The sequence below is a fragment of the Macrobrachium rosenbergii genome, chromosome 28 (genome assembly GCF_040412425.1).
Source record: "Macrobrachium rosenbergii isolate ZJJX-2024 chromosome 28, ASM4041242v1, whole genome shotgun sequence".
Classification (NCBI taxonomy): domain Eukaryota; kingdom Metazoa; phylum Arthropoda; class Malacostraca; order Decapoda; family Palaemonidae; genus Macrobrachium; species Macrobrachium rosenbergii.
The window spans coordinates 32,796,426-32,823,002 of record NC_089768.1 but is presented as its reverse complement, the minus strand read 5'-3'; the positions used below and the strand labels follow the sequence as shown (position 1 = coordinate 32,823,002).

At 37.4% G+C, this 26,577-nt stretch overlaps 1 protein-coding gene across 1 annotated transcript in view; it reads right to left on the bottom strand.

The window, feature by feature from the left end:
* Positions 1 to 946: 946 nt before the first annotated feature.
* LOC136853961 (titin-like) overlaps positions 947 to 26,577 on the bottom strand; it is a 243,065-nt gene continuing 217,434 nt past the window's right edge. Inside the window, exons 32-40 of the mRNA XM_067129858.1 lie at positions 21,434 to 21,509; positions 20,744 to 20,875; positions 8,910 to 8,981; positions 7,126 to 7,206; positions 6,506 to 6,583; positions 6,233 to 6,305; positions 4,388 to 4,511; positions 2,937 to 3,088; positions 947 to 2,642 (exon numbers count right to left, since the gene is read on the bottom strand). Of these exons, the coding sequence (XP_066985959.1) occupies positions 2,522 to 2,642; positions 2,937 to 3,088; positions 4,388 to 4,511; positions 6,233 to 6,305; positions 6,506 to 6,583; positions 7,126 to 7,206; positions 8,910 to 8,981; positions 20,744 to 20,875; positions 21,434 to 21,509 (909 nt within the window). The 3' untranslated portion in view covers positions 947 to 2,521. The remainder of the gene's footprint in view (positions 2,643 to 2,936; positions 3,089 to 4,387; positions 4,512 to 6,232; positions 6,306 to 6,505; positions 6,584 to 7,125; positions 7,207 to 8,909; positions 8,982 to 20,743; positions 20,876 to 21,433; positions 21,510 to 26,577) is intronic.

The window sequence follows — 26,577 nt, the reverse complement described above, 5'->3', positions numbered from 1 at the left end:
GTGGCCTTCTTTTCTTTTTCTTCTCCTCTTCTGGCAGGCAGGGGAGAGATCTGAGCCTTCATTTGCTGAAACTGGGCAGATATATGTGAGTGAGCACCCATTACAATTCTAGAAGTGGAAGCAAGTCCAACCTTCTCTCTTACAAGGGGAGAGAGGGATTGTCAATAGAACAAGGTCGTTAGCTATCATTGGTTTTGTTGTCAATGACAATTACAGGTTCTTTTCTTCCTAGGCACAATGTAGACTGGAGTTCCCATCGTTTCAAAGCCCAGACGTCTGGCTGTTGAGTAATCTTTCACTCGAGATCAAAGGCACATGACTCCTTTCCATGCTCTAATAATTGGCCAGGAAGTGAGCCCAGGTGAGCCAAACCACCAGTTGGTTCTAAGGTTTATTTTATCCTCCCATGAAAAGTAAGTCTCCCCATACATTAAGACCTACTGTTTTTTCTATATATGAACATTAACAAATTTTTAATCAATTTGTATTTTTCATAACTAGGCTCTGCCTAATAACTAGGCTCTGCCTAATCTCTCCCCGTTGGCTGATACACTCATGCCACCAAACCTTCTGTTTTTAACTGGATCCAGCTGTGCTTAAGAGATTTTCACCATATGTAAAGACCTTAGGTCTGTTAATTATGAAAAATACAAATTGATGAAAAAATTTGTCATTTTGTAATCCAACCCTGAATAGTAGCATTTTGTAGTTGCAACTCTTCAAAATCTCTGCTGCATGACCTTGACCTCATTATAAATATTAGTTCATGTTCTTACTTAGTAGTTCACCATTATCTTTTTCTGTCTTTTCATATTTCCTTCTCAATACTTGCCTCACAAACCAATATCCACCCACCAAAAAAAAAAAAAAAAACTTGAGACGTTCTTCTACCATAGAATTGTCTTCCTCCTCGTTTTTAGCTGCAATAGGATATAAAAACCATACGAGATATTCACATTTATTCCATGACAATTTTCAGCATTAAGGCTCCATAAGCATAATAATAGCATTCCATGATAAGTGTAATTAAGCACACAAATCAGCTTTCATAAAAAAAGGAAAAATTGTATTTATCTTCTAAATATAATAGTTACACTATACTTGAAGCTGAACTATCAAGATATATATATAATGAAATATGAAATGTGTTAGAAAGAACTTACTGAAGTGTTATATATGTAAAATATCCCCTTTAAATTCAAAGAAAAGTAATGCCATCAAGGCAAAAGTACTCTGTACAAAATCTCAAGCACTATTCTAATCAAAAGGAACCATGGGGATTATTTTCAACTGTTTCTTTTTCCCCGGCGAGATTTCAGACAAAGTTCTCTCCTAAAAACGCACCATACTGATAAAATCTTACTTATCCCTATAAGACACTGCTTGGCACCAGATTATGTCACAATAATATCACAGCATTAAATTAATGAGATTTAGCTGCGAAAGGGTAAAAAAAAATTGGTGAACATTATTTTTATATAAGAGGAGAAAGAATAGCATCTGTCACAAAAATGTAAATGAGAATATTTCTAAAGACAAAAGTGTAAATTTTGTTGTCAATTTACAGTTTAAAAGGAAAGAAGCATCAGGATACAGCATATTTAAACATCTGAAACACAGCAAGTACCACGAGCCCTATTCTACAACTTAGTAACTTTTATCTTCATTTGCATAATACACATTTATACATACTGTATAGTTATGAAGTACAAAAAAAGCATCACCCTAACCCAAGTATTGGTTATTACTGTAAATGATGCTAATTCAGAAAGAAATAAAAAATCATATACCTTTGCAAGAGAATACATTGAGCTCTGTATTGTGAGTACTATATATAGTACAAATGTTAAATACAGCTATGGTATGATTGACAATGAAACACGTGCGTGACCATTGCAACCTATTGTGACTTTCTATACATAAAAATATAGTTTGTGCCATGAAGGATACTTCATCAAAGTTTCTATCAAGGACCAACAAATTATTTATTTGATAATTTAGGCTCAACATGATGAGATAATGGTGAAGTATCCTTGGCACTATTCACGTTGTGCCTTCAGCATGTAGGAAAGTCGATATGACCTAAAGTGCTCTGGAATTTGCTAATTTTCATTTTTTTTATTTTTCACATACTGTACTATTTTACAATACGGTACACTAGAACACTGTTCACTGTATGACACTCCATAGAATTTGGTCCCATTAGAATATGGATAAATAAATAAATAAATAGAAATTAACAGCAAAATTCTACAATGGCAATTTTTCAAAAAAACAATAATATACACTATTACTAGACGACAGACACATAACATAGCTGCAGACACTCAAGGATGTAGACAGCAGGGCCAACCAATGTGAATATTGTTTATGTAAACAATAAACACTTAAAACACTTGAATCTTGCTTAACTTTCTTTTATCACTTTATTACACTGTAACTGAACCTAAAAGGCTCTTTGTGTAAAAACAAAAAATGTTAACCCATTCACTTACAATTACCTTTTATTTTAAAACACTTATTATTCATCTTTAAGTCGTTTATAAAGGGCCTGAACATAGGTAAACACACATTTCCAATCTGGTTTCTTCATCATGACCATGTCATCAACATCCAAGAGGGGATATACTCCAGCTTTCTCACTGAAATAAAAAACAGAACATGTTGGTGTAGCTGAGAAAAATTAAAAGATGAAGTAAAACTGAATTAGTCTTTCATCTTTATGTTTACATTAACATATTCAAAACATTTTTTTACTGAACTCTAACTGTTAGTTAAACTTTAATCTGCCAGACTTTTGGTACTGTATACAGAGATGCCTTTTGATTCAGTTAATGTCTAATGCCAATTCATTATGGGCATACAGTACACCACTACAGTATGCAATATTTTGGATCTCAATATTCTTAAGAACACAGTGATATGTCTCTACTTACTCTGCCACTCGGAAAGCGAGATCAAAATTGTAACGGCGATTCTTAGGGTCTAGTTTATCAAAGTCGAAGGCATCGGGGTAGAAGTGGTGAATAAGAGCGCAGAAGGCCATACCATCATTCCAACTTGTGCTGAAGTTCTCAATCTTTATTCCCTGTTTTAGTGATAGCAAAGGTGTATTAACAATGAAACACTTTATAGGATGAAATTCTAGTTGGATATGGGTAGGATAGATAAAAGAAGACTTGAATGAAGCTGAAGACTAAAAGTATAGCAAACTGCCTAGGACTGTAAACAATATCAGCTAATGTGATATATCAAGCAATAAAGTGTAGATATCAAATGACTGTTAATACAGATCTTGCTGCATTAATTTGAAGTCTGAAAGCACTAGTCTAAGAAACAAATGTTGGACAGACTGCAAAAGAAATTGGTTAGAGACAGACTGTTGCACACTGTTAACAGAAAGAAAATCTTTATATGTGACTATACATTTACACTGTACTCCACTAGTATTATTGAATGTATGCTCCATGCACATAGTATTCTTATGCCTCAGAGTGTCATGAAATTCACCATCAAGGCTCTACTTTTAAACTTCACTAAAGACTATTTTGCTCACTGCTATGTTAATAAAGTGCTTCAGTAAAACTGATTTAGGTCATCATTCTAAAGACTATTTCACAGAATTTCCAAAGGGTATGCTTAATAATTTCATGTCATGCATGATAACATACAAGCAATACTGCATCTAAATTGTGCAGTATTTATGAATGCCAAACCTTGGAGGTTGAAGGATATATTTTTGACAAAATAGCTGAGGATATGAAATGTCTGCTGGTTCTCAAGCTCATCACAGGTATTCAGCCATTACTTATTTAATAATTTTGATATTTTAATTACATACAAATGATGAGAGATGCAATATTTTAAGTAAATCAACTTTTTATATCATTTGACTTTTTTAACATGGATAATGGACTGTACTTACAAGTCCGGCCCAATATTTTATGAAAAATCTAATTACACTGAGTGCATTGTAATGAAATCATATACGGCAGTTTACTGTATCAGGCACAATGTTCAACTTTTTAAAACGATTACGATTTACTGTACTCTAAAGGAAAAACTTGCTCTGTACAAATGAAATCCAGTTTACAATGCATTTTGATTAATCTAACAGCTCATTACAACATTGTATTACATGTTATATGAACATTACATATTACTATAAACTTAATACACATATACTTTACTAAGAAAAATGCATTATAGATTTAATGTTACATAGATACAGTTTGCTGTTTACCACAGTCAAAAAGTGGGCTTTGCTAAATAATACTGTAGTTTGTCACACAGATGGGTAACATAGTGCAGTGTTATGTGGCTGCTCAATCCCAGGGCAATCATGCATGAAGCCCTTTATAGGAATCCCTTGTTAGACCCTGTATACCTTATAGTCGCGGGTGCGGCACTGGCACCACTGCAGAAGCATATCCTTCACCCCTGAGGCACTGCGACTCAGCTGACTGGATAATTGGAAAAGTGGGCCACCACCCGCAGACTTCGACTTAGAGCTGTAGAAGGAGGAAGAGGCCGTGAAGCAGCAATGACCAGCAGGCAGTAGAGCACCTTCAGCAGTAACATCATTGGCAGCATAGCAGCCAGCAGGCACCCAGAAGGTTAGTGCCTCGTGCTACATATAGCTCATGCAGCAGCTCTGCACTAAAACTTTCCACATATGCTTTACGGACTTACAAGCTAACACCTAAGGTTATTTTAAGATGTTAATGGAAAATAACACAGAAAACAAGATCCTTATCTGCACACAGTCACACAAAGGAAAGAGAAGAAACAGCCACAATACTGATAGCATTTCACAGAGAATCAGAAAACAAGTCAGGACAGATCTACCAAGTATAAAATAAACAAAAAAAGACTATATATATAAACCATGTTTATCCCCCCAAAGTTCTAGCAATGTACAAAAATCATATCCCAAGACTCCCTACATGTTTTTTCTAAATACTGTAATTTTGCCGAGTTCAAAATCATTTACTGTACTAAAAAACTTGAATTACTTGGTCAAAGACTATCAAAAGTACAGTTCTGTATGAATAGAAACAATACAGTATTTAGGTTAATTAAAATATATACAAAATCTATTGTTGATCTAATGTTAATTTCTACAACTATAATCTAGGGTTCTATGGGACTAAATGTGTATATGTTGGTAGCTGTATTAAATGCTGTCTTCAGGAACTGTAATCTAATGAAACTAGGTTTTGTAAATGTGTCAAATGCACTAGGAGCAAGGTAAGCACTGGTAAGCATAACACACTAAGTCTAGATTTAGGGGTTGAACTTTGAAAGTGATTCTTAGTCGAGAAAACACATCACAAGAGAGAACAGATGGGGAGGGAAATAACCACACCAGGGAGCTAAAAAAAGAGCAGCTGGATGGTTGATGTTCTATCTATAAGACCATAGGGGAACCAGTTGAACCAACTCTACCTTGCTCTCGTACTCAGCTGTGGATCTCTTACAGAAGTCTAGGATGATTTTTTTGATTGTGGCAGCATTGTGTCTTATAATGGGCAGGGTCAAGGAGAAGGGACTGAGGAAACATAGGTAGCAGGAGTTAGTGTATTCTGTGTATGGGAGGGCTCATCCAATCAAGGAATATGACAGTAGTAACAAGAAATGTAACAAGATTTTAAAAATGACTGAATATGCAAAGGGCCATTACGATAATGCCATCTGTCAATTCTCTATGAAAAAGAATCTCAATTTCAGCATCCGATTCTTGATACGGGGAAATTTTAATGTCATGTTGTGTAAAGGGATTAGGTTTCACACTACAGTACAGTATACCAAGCAACAAATACGATACTGTTTTCCACTACCCAAAAAGAACCTGTAAAAGCTACTTTTATACATATTTTAAAAAGCAGGTTTGACGCTTAAGATATATCGTACTCAACATTCAATAAAAATTATGTAAAACTAGAGCAATATTTCCTTACACATGGCAATATTTATAAAAGAGCAATTCCCATGACATACAAAGTTTTATATTTACATTCTAATATTTGCAATATATGATCTACACCTTCTCCAGTTTCTAAGTACAGTTACTGTATTTCTAAACCTTCTCCACTACTATCCACTTAAAGTATAATCACCAACTAAATGTTTACACAAGTCACTTCATTATGAAGAACTGTAATACAGTTTTTCATACTGAGTTTTCAAAAATGTATTTCATATGACCTGACTAAACAATAGGCAAACTTACTTTGGTGTTCGGGGAGTCGGTGTATCCATCTGTTTGAACTTATCAAATGGAGACACAACCGATTTACTGTCAGCTGCCAAAAGAGTAAAGAACGATGTCATATTGAGCAGGACACTTCATAATTTCATGATTAGTAATCATTAAGATGCAAATTACAATAATATATGTGAACAAAAGGTCATTTTCATGATTTTGAAGCTAAGTTTGTATACTGTCACACATGTAACTATGAAGGTGTTTTATTTTCTAAATGAGCATATTAACTGTACCAACCTTTACTGACAGATGTCTTGAATGATGAAGTTGTGGAGGAAGAGACATTCGAAGAATAGGAACTCTTTTGGACATTGACTGAAAGAAGATTTTGAAGTTCAGAAAACTAAATGAAAGAAAACTCAATTTCAATATTATTCAGGTTACAGTTATCATGCTGCAATGATCTGGCTATCTATTGTTCCCTTACAAAACATTAACTGAAAACAAAGAAGAAAGTTATGCAATACTGTACGTCTTGAAAAATTTCTGGCTAATAATAAAATACACCTTACAAAGCATAAAAAGTTCAAAAACAGAAAAAATTATACAATATTACAACACAGTAAAGTATTTGGAAAGTATGGTAAAGTTATATGACCACAGTAAATTTACCTTTATGCACAAATAAGAACTTATATAAAGATTACAGTCCTATAAATTCACTTACAATAAATTATATACATTCAAGAATTGAGGAAAATAAACTAAAGAGGAAGAATAATTACAATAACAAATGATAAATCTCTGGTAATACTGATGAATAAACTTTCTTCATCATGGAAAATCCTCTAATGGAATCAGATGAGTACAGTACGGGTTTGGGCTTAAGCAGTATTCAATGGCATAACTTTTCTTACCTTGGCTGGAGCTGCGCGTGTCTGTGGTTGAGGTGCGGGACGTGCCGAAGGGGGACATGGTGGAGGAGGCATTGGCATCTCCTACAGAAATTTAAATAAAGTTACCCAAGATCTTGGAATTTAAAAAATATAAAAAAAATACCAACAGCGAAGATTATATTGCATATTATCTCAAGCCTCTTGTATTGGTTGAAAATGCTGGAAATTTACTCTGCAGTGCTGTGTTCAGTGCAAGCAGAAGCCAAATCTTAAGATGTACTTGTGGGCGCAGCACAATAACTCACACTACTAATGAACTCGTACATACCTCGGTATGCAATTATACATGCCATACTGATGCACTACTGAAGTTTGTTCAAGTAATTTTTTCACTATGAGTTTGCTTCACAAAAGGATCTAAAGAACACTAATAAAATGTACTTGCACTCAAAGGACTAAGTTCCTGAGTAGGCCTGTCTATGCAACAGAACTATGAAGTGCACTGTGCCAACTGCCAGTTCAGATTGTCTACCTTGCACCTAGACATCTGGTTAATAAGTGCTGGCAACATTTAGGCCACAAAGATGGATGAAGTTAAATATACACTAGACTACCTTTCCCAAGTATGGCATTATATCTGTGATCTGTGAACTACTGACACACTTAAGGGCACCAAAGGGTATCTCTAACATGACACAATATCTCTAGACAAATAAGAGCACAGGTTGAAAAAAAAAAGTACAAATTTTAACACTGGGATCTTACTGACCTACATATTCACTGACACAAATTCTTTAGCAATATGAATTTTTAATGCAGTACCAAAGCATATATTCTATTCCCAAAACTGCAAATGTAGCCCAGTAGAGCAAACAAGCATGTATAATTGAATTTTAGAGACACTTTCTCGTAGGTACTACATTATTATACACTGCCATATTTACAGCAATTTCAACCAGAAAAATTTCCTTATTTACTAATACAGTCATTATTAAGAAAGCATATACATTCCTAATTAGCAATTAACATTCACCCTGACTTTGTTACTTGAAGCTCCAGCATTCCAAGAAAGTTCTGTATTTACAATTAGGTTTTGTTATTAGGATTTTGTAAGACGGTTAAGAATGAAATTCTATTCTTAAATCATAGATGTTACAGAATGAACTAGTTATCTAATTTACATAATAAATCAGTAAAATTTATAGTAATTTAATGTGTATCAGATAACAAAATTCTAGAAAGTATTTCAAAGTTATAAGTTATTTTGTCAATGCAGTACAGTACAAGAATTGTAACCTGAGGTGTATTGCATATCTACTACAGAAAATTAAGACCTGCACTGTAAGTTGCCCCCTAAAAGTTCCTTTTTGAAATGTAACAAGATGAAATAAAAATGACCTAAAGAACGGTTAAGTTTCTAAATATATACTGTACCACTCCTTTACTGTCTGTCGATCATTCATCCAAATACAGCTTACTGCTTGTGCTGATAACTGTTTGAAATTCAGATATCTTATTCTTAAATTCCAAATGAAACAGCTAAAACTACTGACTTTGACAAACAACTTTTACTAAATAATATAATGATAATAACAGTGGTATGCAAAGTTTAGTTTTGCTGTAAAATATGTTGTGTCTTTACTAAAAGTTTCATTCCTTGGGACAACATACTGGTATATTTGTGGCACTAGTTTTGTTCTATTATGTGTAAAGAATGAGAAACCAAATGCTTGTTTTCTGTTAGAATATCAACTGGATTACTTTGTACTGACATAATGAGGGTATGGTGGCACTGAACTACCCACCTTGGCGGGCGCCACCCTGACTTCGGTGATCGGGGAAGTTCTCCTTCAACCAGTCGTTAACCAGCGCCACATCTACAACACAAATACATGCCACTACAACCCGAGCCCCCAAAACAACAAGCACTGAGGTAGGACTTGTAGCAAAATAACATGGCTGCTCTCAGCCATGCAACTAAGAAAAAAGGAATTTGATCGCTTCTTGGGGAAATTATATGGAAAAAGCTACTACAGTAATTCATAAAAAAAGCTAAAAATAATTACAAAATGCCTTGCAGGATATTGGAGCTGTAAAGGATAAACAAACTAAACAGAGTTCAGGAGAAGGAACAGTTAAACAATGCTCAAAGGAATGATCTGGTATGTATGTTCACAAGATTAAATGACTTATATAAATGTAGTGTTAGTTGTGGATTGGGTATATTAGAAAAAATAATACAGTACCCTACTGCCAATAGCTTACTAAGGCTTTAAGTACATGGATCAGGGACACAAATGCAAGGTGAAGGAATGATGGCAAGAATCAGATTGAAACCTCTAGTCATCACTTGTTCTGTGCTTTCTTAAAACCATAGGTAAGATATTCAGTACTAATTTTGTTTTCCCTCTCAGAATTCATTTTCAAGTTCAACCAGCATTTGCAGTGCATGACTGTCTATTATCACACACAAAAGTGGCTAAATGTTGAAAAAAATATACATGTATATACATTGAGGACTTTTCATTGTTAAACCTCTGAGGAGCAATTTGCACCCAAATCATACTTCCTATCTCAATATTTTATCCAGTAGTTTCTCTCTTCCCTTATTGAGACTTGCAATATTAGCTAAACATGGCAAAACTTATGTCCACTACAAAGCAGAAGCACAATAACTAAGTGCCATCTATAGATACAGTACTGGACATCTAATGAAGACATACACAGCTACACTTATAATGTACTTGAATAAAACATTCTGGTCTGCTCTACAGAAAAGATTGTCTAACAGTTAATGCACACTCAGTACAAGAGAAAATGATAAACAACACTGCAAATCAAAGCTGACTAAGCGGCAGAACAGTTCCAAATTTTGTTTGCTACATTGTGTTATACCACAGCTCCTATTTATAAACAAATACATATTATGCAGTTGACATGAAGCCCAACAAAAGGCTGTATACAGTACTCTGAAATTTTAAACAAATAAGAGAGCCATAATATTAATGGCTAAATGGATACAACTCTAACAAAATCAACCCTATCTCTGAGAAATTTTTCCTTTACTGTTACAGATGACTAGAAATTTCAATATACTGTAAGTAATATTGCAGTTAAGAATGCACACAGCCAACAAAAAATAAAAAAAAAAATATATATAAAAAACACTAAAAAATATGTTAACTTGTTTAATGCACTAGACAATAAAACTCCATGCAAATAAAAATGCAACATACTGTACATCGTAAAAATACTGATACTGTACATACACACAAAATGATAACCCTTTCACTGGTATCAGTGACATCTGCAACAACAACAACTGTTGCAAAATGCAAGGCAGGAAAATAGCAGTATTCAGGTCTTGGTCTCTTTATGCCCCTTATGAACTTCAAACTTGAAGGCTACTGAATAGTGCACTATTCTTATACACAAGCTTACCTCTCACTGCAGATCAGATGCTTGAAAGTAAAAATGAAAGTAAATGTAATAAGAACACACAGAAAAAAGGAAAGAGAGAAAGAGTTCACCATTTAACCAGAAGCAGCAGCCTAGTTCTTAAGGTACATAATCTACTTGTACAAAAATAAAAAAAATAAAGCACCGGAACTAGATACAGTACTGTACAAAGAAGATAGGTGACCATAGCTATAGTAAATGAGCCATATAGTATAAGCATCAGCAGCATTTTGTACTTTAATTGAGATCAACAATTTTAGAAAAGTAGCACATAACTAAGAATAAAATACAAGCAGAGCGTATGCAGAAAGGGCCATACAAGTAATGAACATAAGCTCATCCTGATACTGTTGGTGATTAATGATTAGCACTTCATATCCACTTCCTGCTGACCATTCCCTACCCACTGCCATATGTCTTTCCCTCGGGTATTCAAGATGCTCATATTTTGCACCAAGTGTTACAGTGCTCATGTCATCAATGGGTGCACTTATATTATTATCTTGATGAAAATGACTTCCTATGTATTCATTTCTACTTTCTGAGCATTCTATTTGAGATGAATAAATATTACCAGGTTTATTACTACCATGTTTTGTTTCCAAGTACTGCAAATCATCTTCACTGAAGCTGTGTGACATGCCATTTTCACCCTCAAGCACCTGTCTTACAGGAAGATTTTCATGTTCTGACAAATCAACTTTACTTTCCAGCTCGAATGTACTTCCCTCTTGATTAGCTGTACCATATCCTGGCCTCTCAAGAACAGTGATGATTGTATCTGAATTGCTACTGACAGACTCAGAGTCTGAAAGCATCTGACAGTCCTCTTTAGTTACAAAGGCATCCTTTGCATGCTCAAAATCTACTGCATCATACTCTAACTCCCCACCGCAATTAACAGCACAGTTGGGTGGAATATCCGAATTCTGAAATTTATCTGATGGTACACCCATGGTGGAAAATAGTGGGGCCGAGTGTGATAATGAATGCAGCGATGACCAGTTGCCAGTGGGGCTTATATGAACACAAGGTGATGAAGGGTTATCAGCTGAGGGTGAAAATGAAATTTCTAATTCTGGAATACAGGTATGTTTATCCATGGATAATAAAGGTGAAAAGTCTAGATCTGAACGTATGTCAGTTGAAGTTACCAAGTATGAAGTCACAAAAGGTAAAGATGATGGTGTAACTGACGGTTGTACTTTAAGGTGATGGATGTAATTTTTCTGTTTTTGGAAAGGTGCCTGAGAGAAGGGGAGGTTCGTGGAACTGTTTATAGGGTCAATTGGTCTTGCATGAACTTTACTATTATTATGAAATGAACTGTCCAACCTACTGTCAGTTTTTAAAGCATAATCCATTTTCCATGTTCTGCCATCCATATCAGTAACAGTTACCTCAACATCACTGTTTTCACTGGTACCGCTTACATTTTTATTCGTAAACTTCTCTGTTGCAGGCAAAGAATGGTTACAGGTTCCGATATAAACAGTATCCTCTTGTAAGGCTGTTTTCTGAATATGCTCAAGCAATTTAAAACTAGGTAGATTCTCACAAGCTTCCTTCCTTAATTTTTCTGGAGGATGCATTTGTTTGTATATCTGTATGCCTCCATTTCCTTTCAAGAAATTTTCCATGATATAAGACTGTTTTTTAGATATGGATAGTTTTGAATGAGAAGCACCAACAGTTAGAAAATGACCGTTATTACCATCTGGTGGTAGAACATTTTCTGCAATTTCATTAGGAAAACCTTCATCCAAGTCCGTTATTGTTATCTCTGGAATGAGAAACTGTTTGGTATGACAAGCATCATTAGGTTTCCTAATTTCACAACTGCATAAATTTTCTTCATGCTTACTCAAAATACTCTCCTGGTCTTGTATTTCTGGAGCACTTGTCCTATAATACCCAAGTAAACGATGTTCTGTGTTAGTGTTCTGAAAAGTTTTTGAATTATCCTCAAAATACACTGTAAATGATATCTGGTTTAAATACCTTGAAAAATTCAGATTATACACATTATCATTATAAACATTACCACTCTGTTGGAAGTTTTGCTCTTCATTAAATAAAGGAGGGTATGAACTGAATACAAAGTGGTCAGCAGGTAATGGATATTCATGCAGATCATAACTAAAACTTGTGTCGCTTACAATGTTGTGACACATACCTATGGAACCTTCACTACTACTATCGTCACCATCTTCAGCAGGAGTTACGTCACCCCTGCTCTGCCCCCTACTAGGTATTTGTTGCTCATTCAGCCCCTCAGAGGTTGTTTCTGATAAATTATCAACTGCTTGATCAAGGCAATGTGACAGACTAGCATCCTGTGAATCAACACTGGAATTTTCATGAAGACCATCTATGATATCACTTGTCACCATAAGGCTTGAGTAATCTTTGAATGTTTGTGATCGTGTTACTTTTGCCCCCTGCACTATTTTTGTCATTTCAGTGTCTGAAGCCTCAAAAAGACTGTCACTGCAAGTTCTGCGACGGTGTTCTGATCCAGGTGAATTATCATCTTCAGTTAATTCTATGTCATTTAGCAAAGCTTCAGTAAATGCTTCGTCAATGGAAGTATTTAATTCTGTACCCGAAAGTAATTCTTCCCATGAGTCATTAAAGTCATCTGGAAGAACAGACTTCTCTCTAGCAACGGATTTTTCATGTACAACTGTATTATCTTTAGCAGGTGTTTTTCCATGACCAGTGCAATGAAAATCTTTCACCCCTTTTGCTAACTCTAATTTTCGTGAGATTTGGGCACTGGACTGCTGGAAAAATGCTGCTATTTCTTTACGCTTCTTTTCAGCACTTTCAGGTGACAAAGAGGCTTCAAACTGGTTCTTACCATATATCATTTTAGTGCTAGATGTAGGAGTGTGCCGTTTTGGTGGCTCTTTTCCCCAAGGTATTTTCATTGCATTTTCAGGTTCAGGTTTAGGAGGGGAAGGATAAAAAGAAAGACTTTGTGGCCTTTTGTGTTGCATCTGAAGCAATTCCACTGGAATCTTGAGGCTGACAGCTTGAACAGAGCTCTGACCCTGTTCACTTCTTTCCACCAGACAAGAGAAGCGTTCACTGTGTGAATCGTGGAAACTTCGTCTCTTTTCAAGGAAAGATGACTCTGGCTCTGTTGGTGATTCAAGAGATGGTTGTCCTTCAAAGACAGATAAACCTAACTTGATAAGTCCAGAACCTGAATGACGTAATGGAGGTGGTGGTGCCAAGACTTGGGTGTCTTGACCACCTACTTCCGCAAAAGCTGCAATGCCTTTCTTTACAACACCAGATCTAGAATGTTTCAACCCAGGTGATGGAGTAGTGTCTCCTGGTTCTTGTTTATCAAGCATCCCTTGTTCAAAGGCAGCTAAAGTCTTTTTAATTGCACCAGAACTTGACCGACGGACGTATCTTGGTGGTGTTACTTCACGAGAATCACAAGGAGATACTGTACCTCCATCTTGGAATTTTGTTATTTCTTTTTTAACTTGAGAGCTTACAACAGAATTTTTCCAAACTGTGTAACCTACTTCATCATCATCTGGCTCTTGGAAAGGTATACCAGCTTCCCATTTATCATATTGTAACTTACTTCTCCTCTTAACCTTTTGATTTCCTTCACCATCTGGCTCTTCAGTTTTATTTCCTGAAGCTTCCCAGTGACTAATCTGCTCCTTACTTAATCTTTTAACTGATCTCTCATCTCTAACGCTCTTCTGATCTTCACTGCCTATATTTTCCCAGATTTCTCTCTTTTCTTTATTCCTCATTCTTACACCTTCAGTCTTTAAGATATTTACATTCTCGTGATAACATTCTTCTTTTACATTTTCCCATTTTTCAATATGCCCCTTATTTAACTTTTTAGGATCAATTTTTCCTTTTGTGCTGTCATCTTCCCTATCTGTCATGTTCTCCCAAACACTGTTTTTAATTTTACCTACTCGTGCTGATCGATCCTCCCCCTGAGAAACTGAACTAGAAGTGTTACAAGACTTTTGCCAGACATCATATTGACTCTTCTCTACTTTCTTTATTTTTATGTCAGATTGATCAATATCTAAATTATCTTGTACTATCTGGCTTGAACTCGCCTCAAGTTTTTGCTTGTTCCTCTGAACATACTGACCAGTCGCATCAGGTGCAATACCTCCCTTCCATGGTTTTTGTGATGTCGAATGTCTGGAATCTTCTGAAGCACTGACTGCTGTTTCCCAGATACTGGTTACCTTACCTTGATTTCCTTGAAGGTTGTTTTCTACGATTGGATCTAAATTAACAGACGCACCTGTTACTTTTGTCGAAGTAGTTTGTTCGAATTTCATTGCAGTAGTGGACACACTCTTATTATTTGTGGCAAATGGTAGACCTAAAGATGGTTGTGATGTTGCCTGCATTGATGATGAGGATAATTGTGAAGAGGAAGAAAATGTTTGATGCTGCATACTTGTCATTCTTGTATCCTGAGTGGGAGCAGAATTTAAACGGCCACGTTCTGTTCTTGAAGCTACAGGAATAACATTTTCAGTTACTTTGGGGTCAGAAACAGAATCTGGAACACTTCCCCATCTGGATACTCCTTGCTGAGGGACACTGAAGTTGGGCTGAGAAGGAGGACTGAATTCTATGTTCTTAGGTTTTACAGTATTATCTGGAATACTGCCCCAGCGAGACACTTTCTTTTGTTGTTTTTCTTGTTGTTCACGAAGCTGTTGCTCTCGCAGCTGCTGCTGGCGCATAACTGTTGTTGGAAGGGGTGGTACTACAAAATCTGTGGCTTTTGGCTTTGATGAAGTATTGTCAGAAGCACTGCCCCATTTAGAAGCTGTCTGTGACTGGAGACCTGGTCTGTTCTGCTGTGGGAATGTTGATTTTTCTTTTGATTCAGTTCCAGTAATACTCTTGAGGGACTGACTAACTCGACCCAATGCTGCATTCTGAGCACTTATAGAAAGAATTGGTGCTTTAAATTGAGCTTTTTCATTTAGAGTAGAAATTGAAGAACTTTTGGTTCTTACTGTTTCACGTGTTGCTGCAGTGAATGAAGAACCCTGGTTAACAGCATTAATTGGACTGAAAACTTGTTGACTTTGAACAGTATTAGTTAAGCATGTAGTTGAAGAACTCTTAACCTTGTCAGCATCATTAATGAAAGATGATGTACCTCCAGGAGGCATCTTGTATGATATCACTGGACTCTGAATAAAGACGGGGGAATCAGAAGGTGAAGACGCAGAGCTTTGGTTACTAAATGGTACGTTGTCAAAGGAATAATTCTTTTGGAAAGCTCTTACTTTTGATTTTGGTTGCTGAGGGTGTTGAGGTTGGAATTTCTCAGCTAGTGAGGAAACAGAGGAGCTCTTGTTACGATCCATTTCCTGCATCTCAACTTTACTGACTTCATGTCTTGGTGACCCATGCTGACTGTGCACACGACGAAGACCTGGTTTCTCTTGAGGACTTTTTGCCACTGGATTACTCTGGTACTGATAAGGCAGGGTGCTGACAGGGCCGACAACTACTTTACTGACCATAAATATTTCACCTGAATTATTTCTAGTATCAAAACTGGCACTGCTGTTCAGTGAATTTATATCCTGAGCTTTTTCTTGAAGGTCATTAGAAAACACTTCATCATTCATCTCAGTGTCATATTCACCACCGAAGTCTATATCTGGATTGGAAGTCTGTCCAATGGAATTCTGACTGCCATTCTTACCAGAAGCTGAGAGACTCCTTCGTCGTACTATTTCTTCACGAGATTGATGGCGAGACAAGGCAGCAGTTACCATACCTGCAGCACCTTCAATGCTGCTTTGTCTTCCATAAGCAGTTTTAGATGTCCTTTCGGTGGCTTTGTTTTGAGAAACCCTCTGTGCTTGCTTGCCAAAGGTAGGTCCTTTGTTCAGACTATCTTCAAGCACAGCTTGTTGTACAGCACTAAGAACTTTCCCTTGCTGAGTCATATTGCCCTGTTGAGGTTGAGATGTTTGCTGAACAACAGACGATTGTTGGACATTAACCTGGTTCTGCTGAGACTGCTGTGTCTCTTCAGGTTGTAAATCCAAGTCTTGCTGTTGTCTCTGATGTCTTAGCAACTCTTCTTGTTGATGTTTTATGAGTTGCTGTTGCTGTAAAATTTGTTGTTGCTGGAGTAGTATCTGCTGTTGAAGTTCTTCCTGTTTTCTTTGTAGTTCTGCTTGTTTTTGCGTTTCTAATTTCCGATGAATTTCTTCTTGCTCATTTTGTTTCCTAATCTCCTCTTGCCTTAGCATCTCCTGTTGTGCTTTCAGCTGTTCTTGCTTCTGCAATTCCTCCTGTAATCTGAGTTGTTCTTGCTTTCTCAACTCTTGCAGTCGTAGTTCCTCCTGCACTCTAAGTTCTTCCTGTATCCTTAACTCTTCTTGTCTCCTTAGTTCTTCCTGTTTCCTTAATTCTTCTTGTCTTCTTACCTCTTCCTGTTTCTTTAGTTCTTCTTGTCGTTTTAGTTCCTCCTGTTTCCTCAGTTCTTCTAATCTTCTTTGTTCTTGCTTTCGCAGTTCTTCTTGCCTCCTCAGTTCTTCCTGTCTCCTTTGCTCTTCTTGTTTCCTTAGCTCTTCCTGTTTCCTCAGTTCTTCTTGCTTTCTCAGCTCTTCTTGCCTTCTTAGTTCTTCTTGCCGTTTCTTTTCGTCTTGTATCCTTAACTCTTCCTGCCGTCTTAATTCTTCTTGGTTTCTGAGCTCTTCCTGCCATCTCAATTCTTCTTGCTTTCTGAGCTCTTCCTGCCGTCTTAATTCTTCTTGCTTTCTAAGCTCTTCCTGGCGTCTTAATTCTTCTTGCTTTCTAAGCTCTTCCTGCCGTCTTAATTCTTCTTGCTCTTCCTTTCTTAAGCTTCTGAGCTCCTCCTGCCGTCTTAATTCTTCTTGCTTTCTGAGCTCCTCCTGCCGTCTTAATTCTTCTTGCTTTCTCAACTCCTCTTGTCTCTTTTGTTCTTCTTGCTTTCTCAGCTCCTCTTGTCTCTGAAGTTCCTGTTGTCTTTTTATCTCTAATTCCTTTTGTATTTCTAGTTGCCTTTGGATTTCTTGTTGCTTCTGCAGCTCTTGTTTTTCCTCATCTTGCTGTTGTATCCTCTGTAATTCTTGCTGCTTTTGCAATTCCAGTTTTCTTTGTTGTAGCCCTTTTTTATACTCTTCCTTCCTTTTTAATTCCTGTTGTCTCAGGATTTCTTGTTGCCTCTGTTGTTCTTCCTTTGCTTGTGCATTTTGTTTATTTCTGATTGCCTGTTGCCTTAAAAGTTCATGTAGCCTTTCTTCTTCATCATCTTCATCCTGTTTTCTTCTCAGGGAATGTTTCTTTTGGTGAGGCATCCCCTGTCGTGCAGTACCTATGACTTCATCTGCAGCAGCATCAGGATTTGCGATGGTATTCATACGATTGAAAGTGCGATGGGAACGGGAAGAGGGAAGTTCTGCATCGGCTGAATTTGCTCTTACCATGCCTGATCTACGTTGTTCCTCACCATCACTTATTTGTTTACTAATAGCTGCTTTATGTACGGCAATTTTAACTAGCATTTCAGGCGTGAAAAGTTTGGTGCTTGGATCATCTGAAACTCCAGAAATGCCATTTTGTACATTTCTATTATTTTCATGTTCACTGTGAGAAAGTGCTTTGTCACCATGGTCAAAGCTTTCATGGCCAGTGTTAGTCTCCATTTCTAAAGAAGAATTCTCTGAAGAAAACTGCTTGTGAATATTAGAGACCTGGTGTGTTTTGACTTGAGTGTTTGTGCGAAACTGTGCATGACTTGTTGTATGAATACTATCCAAGTACATTTTCTCTTCAAAACTCTGTTTACGTCTTCTGACGGGGTTACCAAGAGATTTTTGCAGGTCAGAGTGTCCAGATATTAAATGAGCATTAGGAGTTGACTTAGACCGTGTTATTAACTGCCCATGATGTACCACTGAGTTCCCCTTGTGAGTACGACCAATTGCTGGTGCATGGTATTCACATTCCTCAGAAGTTGAATCTCCTCTTTGTGGAACAGGTGGTGGTTGTGGGACCTCACCTCTCTGAGGCAAGGGTGGTGGTGGTTCACTCAAATTTCTATTGCCATCGGATGCACCAGGACGACAATCGGGAACCGTTGGAAGAATAGCTAAAGATGTTGGACGTTTTGGGGGAACCAAAGGTGCTCCCTGTAGGCGTGGTGGCAGTGCTGGTGGTTGAGATTGTTGTTGCAAATGTGGACTTGGCTGCCTGTCTTTATTATGGGTTTCACCCCAAACAGTTGGTTGGGCATCCAAGGCTTTTTCAACAAAGAAACTACCCTTCTTCTTCACATCCTGACTCTCAAGTTTCTGGAAAACATTGCTTGATCTTAAAACGTGTGATTCTTGTTTATGGAATATACCAGGATGGTAAGCTTTTATTCCAACTTTGACTTGATAGGGTTGAATAGAGAAAACTTCCCCCTCATCATCTGAGTCTTCTGAGTCACTTTTGTCACTGATATGACTTGCTTGTTTTGGTGGATGTGACACTGCAGGGCTGTGTGGACTTATACTTCCTGCTGAGTATGATGTCACCAAGTGACTGTATTCCAATTTGACACGTTCAGCAGACTTGGAATGTACAGGTTTATGCATAACCCCAAAATCTTCATCGGAATTTGAACGATTAAGTAATTCCCAGTTTCTCTTCATGTCCTGTATTTTGCCAACTGAATGGCTTTGATAGGTAACTGGGACTTTGGAGGCGTTATCCGAATCCCACAGGTTGCGATATTTTGCTTTTTTTCTCTGGACTAGTTTAGCCCCTGCCAAATGGTCATAAACAGTTCCTGGTGTAGGAGATTGGCTTTCATTCTGGTTTGGCCTCTCAAAGCGCTTCTTGGCTGCTCTTATTTTCCATGGAATCTCTCTTTTTTCTTTTCTCCTTAGATTATCTGGATCACTATAATTGCTCATTCTACTATCAGGAGTCCCATCTCTTGTTGACCCCTCCTGAGCATCCATGAAAACTTCATCTTCCTCATCTTCACAAAGGTTACCATCACTAGGTTGTCTTACTAATTCTTCGCGTGATTGGCATCTACCTATTGCTGAGGAAAGAATCACTCGAGCCTCATTAATATTGTTTTCTTGTTGGAGAGATGGGTGGTCACTTGTTGGAGTAGAATGCCCTGAAGGACTTTTCGAGATTCGACTTGACACGTTTGAAGGGCAGCGTTCAGAAGACTGAGAATGCCGTGTATAATCTTTATCAGATTTCATTTCGTCTAACTTGAGAACTATTCCTTTGGCTTCATTCACATTAACTGAGAACTTAAGGCCTCCTGTTACAATAGCTGGACTTCCAGCACCTGAAGAGGCATAAGAAGACGAGTGCATTAGGCCAGATGAATTTGACTTGAGTACACCACTCAAGCTCCTGACTGGCTCATGAAATGTTTCAGCATCACTATCCTTACCTTCTTCCACAGCCACTTCTTCCTCTTCCTCCTCCTCCTCCTCTGCCTCATCTCCATCTTCCTCTTTTCTCTCCCCTAATTCTTCTCTGTCATCTTCTTCCTCTTCATTTCCATCATCCTCATCATCTGCATCATCAATATAATCGGCTGACACTTTATTCAGCAATGCATCTGCATCAGTGTTTTGCATTTCCTCATCAACACTACGATCATGTAGTACTCCTCCAAGGGAATTCTGGAGGCGATCTATGAGTGAAAGCAGTTCTGTTCCTTCTCCTTCCTGTACTTCAGGAATACTACTTTGACTTTTGGATTTTCCAATGTTTGTTTTCAATCGATCTAGCACTGAATTAACCTCGACTATTAATTCTGTACTAAATTCACTGTTAGAGTCTGTGCTTCCCTGACTATGTTCACGATTATTATTCTTTTGACCATCCATATTTGCATCCTCCATTGATGCCTTTATTCCTTCCATAAAACTTGTGAATTCTTCTGGGTATTTACTAGATTCATCACCTGATTCAGTGCCTGAATCAAACATGTGTTCCTCACTCGACTTACTATTACTAGAAGGGAAAGAATAATTTGAAGTATCTCTACCAGAAAGCTTTGCCCTAGCACGATTTTGTGAAGACCCGCCACCAAAGCGCTGTCTATATTCTTCAAGTGAAGTTTTCAACTGATCATAAACTATAGGTTCTAACTCACCCTCACTGCTACGCAAATTAGATTCTTTAGAATAATTATTGGTCTTGGACATTGCCTCAAACTTTTGCGCCGAGGAGCCCTGGGTGCGAGACCCACGACCCAAGTCATGGCCACTCAGCCCATCATGTAGAGCTGAAATGACAGAATATCTATGTAATACTCGAGCAAAAATATAGGCAGTCCCCGGTTTACGACGGGGGTTCCGTTCTTACGCCGCGTTGTAAGCCGAAAATCGTCGTAAACCGAAAAATCGTCGAAAATCGTCAAAAATCCTAAGAAAACCTTACTTTTAATGCTCTGGGTGTATTGAAAACGATGTAAACTGCATTTTTACTGAGTTTTTCATAAAAAAAACTCCAAATTTTGATTATTCTGCCATTTTGGAGCCATATTTCTTCCGTCGGATCGGCGTACAACACGTCGTAACCCTGCAACATGCGTCGTAAACCGGGAAATAATTTCTGATGAATATATCTGAAAAGCTTTGTAACCTCGGAACGTTGTAAGCCGGACCCGTCTTAAACTGGGGACTGCCTGTACTGTATTACAAAATCATTCCTGTTCTCAGTATGTTATATGATTAACTTAGAAATAGCTGATATATTTCAGTCTATGGAGGGGTGGCAACGCCACATATTGTATTACATGAAAAGTAAAACTTTGAAGAAGCCCAAATGGAACCCGACTTACCTTTCTTCTCAGCCATGAGAGTCTTGAGGCGCATTCTGATTTTCCTGCGGTCTTCATATTGATCGCAGGAATCAAGCTGTCGAAATAAAAAACGAAAACATCCTATTAACAACACCATTCACAATTTCATCAATAATTAAATTAATAAATACTAAACATTTCACTGTGAAAACTTCCAGCATGCATACTACTGTATATGTATAATTTGTACATAACTATCTACTTGTTTGTGAACTTATTTTATTTTTGGTTTCCTTTCCCATCTTTTCTCTCACGTGAAGTGTGGAATACAGGCTTCACATATGAAGAAAGATGACAGTCTTATGGCAAGTCCTCGGTTCCCCTTAAAACATCAATCGTTACAAACGCCTCTTTGATAATGACACCACATATTTCTAAATAAACAATGTTATTATGGTTATGCTTTCAGAAAGCTTTTAGTTTTTTTAACTTGTCTTTTCTCCCTCAATAAAAGCTGTCATCGCTGTTAAACCTGGCAGATTCCTTGACTGACAAATCAAGGACGATGTCATCAAAATAACAATAACAGACATAAAAATAAATTTAGGAGTAGGGAGATACGGTAGAATGAGGTTGATGATACGACCGCGCGCGCCAGAAAACTGGCACATGCGGATACAAGATGTCTTTTATTTTGTCATTCCCGATCCCACTGCCGTTGCCACGCAACTCGAATTTAACAGGAGACGCTCCTAAAAATGCGAAGGGCTTTTGAAATGGCTCAGGAGCCGTTCATTTGGTGGAAGTGGATGGATGGTTGGGTTCTCTTTGTCAACAACCACCTACGTTGTCGTCTTCTTCTTCTTCTTGAGCCTCTGCCAACAGCACCATCAACCTAATCTTGTATCGAACACCGGGGAGATGTGAACCCTATCTCCTTAGATTCTCTTGCAACTTGTCTTCTTCTTCTTTTTCTACCCTATCTTTTTTCATCCCACTTTTTTCTTCTTCTTCTTAAACGTCTTTTTTCATCCCAGCCTTCACTCAAGCGGATCCTTCACTGGGGTTCTCGATTTGATAATTCAGTGGCTCGTGTATCTGCTTTGAGTGAGCTTCCTAATGACTACAGATAGAAAATCTCGCGATAAAACTCAGTGTTCAACTCATTTATAAAGGACGCTTTGGAGAATAAACGTTAAGGAAAAAAAAAAAACATTAAATAAAACATTTAGATGAATAAATCCTTTCTCTGTAGCCAGCCACCACAAAAAAGAATGAGGACACAAACGAACCTTAGGAAATCTGACATTTCAATCGCTAACACCCAGATCTATGTGATTTGCGTCAAAGCCACTTATGCATGGAATAAGTCGTCATAAAAAACAAAGCTTACGAAAATAAACAAGTGAAAAACCTTCCCTTTTTACCCTCGACGCAAATACCTCTTTACGTCTTTTTTCTTTTTATAATTATAATTATTAACGTTGTTGTTGTTGCATAGTGCCGGTCTCTGTGCCAAGGGAAAATTTCTAGGAAAGGAAACCGACCAAGCTAACAGATGACAAGAGTGAACGAGGTTTGACGTCATGAGATTAACTGATATCTTGTTTACTTCGGGGCACGGTCTGCTGGTGTCACCTTTGTACCTTTATGAAACACACACACACACACATATATATATATATATATATATATATATATATATATATATATATATATATATATATATATATATATATATATACACGTCTACACAAACACACATATATATATACGTATGTCACCTTCACAAAGAGCGCAAATCGATCAAGCTCGTCAGTACTTTAAATTTATTTCCTCCGCCTCATTTATTCTCGAATGCTGATGGGAGGACCTAAACAAAATGGCAGAAAAAGAGAAAAGAAATAAAAAATGACAACCATTCCAGAATAGCGCAAGGAACACGGTTTTCGCGCCATTATCAAAGAAGAGAGAGAACGAGCCCTCCCAAAAAGTGCGCGCTCATTGGTGTGAGACCCAGGAGGTGAGTTTGGGCCAGGGCCGTGCCAAAAACACTCCATCCTCCGCAAGGATAAGGAACCAGGTGTAATTCGGAGTGGTATTTTCTGACATACCTTTTTTTCTGCAAGTTACAAATCCTTGCAGAGTTACCTTTGCCCAAATTACGATTATGAAGGAAAGGTCAAGTGAAATGCTCATCCATTACTAAAAGGTTTGGTTTTGGGAGTCAATCTGGAGGTGACAGCATTAGTAGAGAGAGAGAGAGAGAGAGAGAGAGAGAGAGAGAGAGAGAGAGGTGGGTGTTGGGGGGAATTATAATGAAAAATTTCCAAGTCAGCGTCAGCCCAAACATTTGGAAGCACGTATTTCCGAGTCAGCCTTCAAACTTACTTGAAGGAACAACACCAAGTCAATTGTAATATACCTAAAATAGCTGAAAAAGAGATTAAATTATCATCTGTTAATTCGGAAGTAAATGTCGAAAAAAAACGTTAATATTTAAATCTTTAACCAGAGAGCATTCGTACAAGTAATGTAATCTTGACGCGTTTCAAGATACGTACTTGAAATAGCCCTGCAAAAGAAACAGGATAATAAGGAGAACAAGACGGCGTTAACAATAAAGGGTAGAGAGAGAGAGAGAGAGAGAGAGAGAGAGAGAGAGAGAGAGAGAGAGAGAGAGAGAGAGAGAGAGAGAGAGAGAGAACGACTGCCAAGACTAAACTAAGGCAGCCCCTTTTGTTGATGACTACAGAGCCGAAGGCGGATGTTAATGCCTGTCAGTGGTGTTTGTGTATGTTTATTCCTATCACGAAAGATGTAGAACCATTTTTATGATGCTTTGGTATTCTCCGTGTCACGTCATTTCTCTAAGGAGGTCTGAGAATTCGCAGCTAATCAAAAGCGGCTTCTACATTCTCGCAGTGCAACTGAACACGTTTTCGTTCAGTTGTCTCTCAGTGGAATAAGATCCTCCAAAGAAAATAAAAACAATAAATTAAAAAGACAATTTCCTAAGTAAGAGGTCCACTATCAGCAACCAGAAACAATGCCTTAAGGAAGTATCAACTTAGAGAAAACCCACGGAATAATAATAAGTTCCGCCTGAAGTACTGAGCGAAAGTTAACCTCTTCCGTCCCCGAGGATGAAAATAAACGAACTTGGTATGTGACCACACACTTCATCGCTCTGAATATGTCTCCCTGAATGATGCCAAAGGAAGCCGATAAGAAAGAGTTCACTTTTGACAGACGAACACAGGCTACGTTAATAAATGTAGGAAACGAACGCGACCATGCAATGGGCCTAAGTCGAACAGACGCTACAGGATGAAAACGGTTTACGGACGATCGCATGTAAATAAGCAAAATCTATGACGTCAGATAAAAGTGGGGGATGAAAGAGAGAACTCTCTGATCATTTCCACTGACAGCTTACATTAGAACAATTAAGAGCGACTCCCAGGGTACAGTTACTGAAGGAATCCATCCATCACTCGGACTTCCTCTAGCTGACGTTTGGATAGTCAAGTAAAACTTGATCTTATATATCTAGAATTTTCGCAAAACTTATATAACTTAGTTAGGAATTACAGTGAGATTAAACAGAAGCACATTGGTCGTACTAGGGCATAATAATGAGCTGTGGCGAAACGACAATGCAATCCACTTTTGTTCATGAAAATAAGCTGAGTTCTTGAAAGCATCTATATAAACAAAATTCTTGAGATTATTTATGCCTTGCTTTATAGGTAATTAAGCCATTCTCACTGAAGCTCCCCAATTATAAATCTTTCAACACAGATATTCATCTGTTTGTGAAATATGTACCTCGTAACACTTCTAATATGAGAAAACATCGAACACGGGAATAAACGAACAGGCTAGAATAAACTGCTTCAAATATACACAAGCAGTATCGTAAGTGTACACATGAGCTGTGTCAAATACACATATGAATAGTACCAGGTATACACATGAACTCTTATCAATTACAACACAAATTTTCTATTTGGTTCGATATACCATAGGTGTCACAACGATATAAATGTACATTCATTGAGAAAATAAACTTCAATGATCAATGTTCGTGATCTTGTTTCAACTCAAATAATATTTTCTAGCGAGAACTACATAGTAAGAATATTTCTAGAGTCAAGAACTACATAATACGCGTTAAGATTTACTGAATTTTCCATTCAACTACAAAAGTTACCATGATGAAAAATTTAAGATAAATAAAAATATAGATACTAGAGTGAAAGGGGGAATTTTCAAGTCACGCTTGATTACCTTTCCAGTGTATAAAAAAAAATCACCAGATTAACTAGGTCCAATTTCGGCCTGAAAAAAAAAAAGAAAAGAAAAAAAAACGGATGCTAGATGAAATGGAATAAGACACAGCCAATCTTTTTTTGAGAGAGAGAGAGAGAGAGAGAGAGAGAGAGAGAGAGAGAGAGAGAGAGAGAGAGAGAGAGAGAGAGAGAGGCGCCAATGACATGTGTAAGCAGTAACCCACCGTAATGAACTCGAACATAAGCAAACCGGTCGCCGTAATGACAGCTTAAGCAGGGAATGTAATGAGAGATGTCTCATCAGGAGACTCGCGAAGAGGAACATTGTGTCGTGACACTCTAGTTCATTACGCATCGTGTCCAAAATAAAGCCACAGGGTACACAGTATGGTATAATATGAACAGAACACAGTTCTAAATATAATGCATCACGAGTATTACACGAATGCCTATTACTGTGTGAAAATTGGTGTGCATTAGTAAAGAAGACTCGCGTTGAATAGCCTATAGTGGCAGATAAAGGACTCGGAGTTCTAAGTCTGAGTCTATTAATTTTCAGTTTCATTATGAAGCGTGCAATGAAAATATTAACTCGTTTCAAATTTTAAGAAATACAGTACAATACATTATCACATCATTATAGACGCTACGAAGCTTCGTCTCTATCGTCGAGTACTCAATAAAACGTTATTTATTTTTTTAAAATCATCAGATGTAAAACAAAGACGTTATTTAACTCACAGACCTTATTCTCCTACACCAATATTACCAACCGTACAGCAATGACGTTGTTCAACTCATTTCTTCCATTACAGACGAAATAAACACGTCATTCATTCATACCACTGAAACGACGCATCAAATGAAAATTAAAAAAAGCCTTCGAAG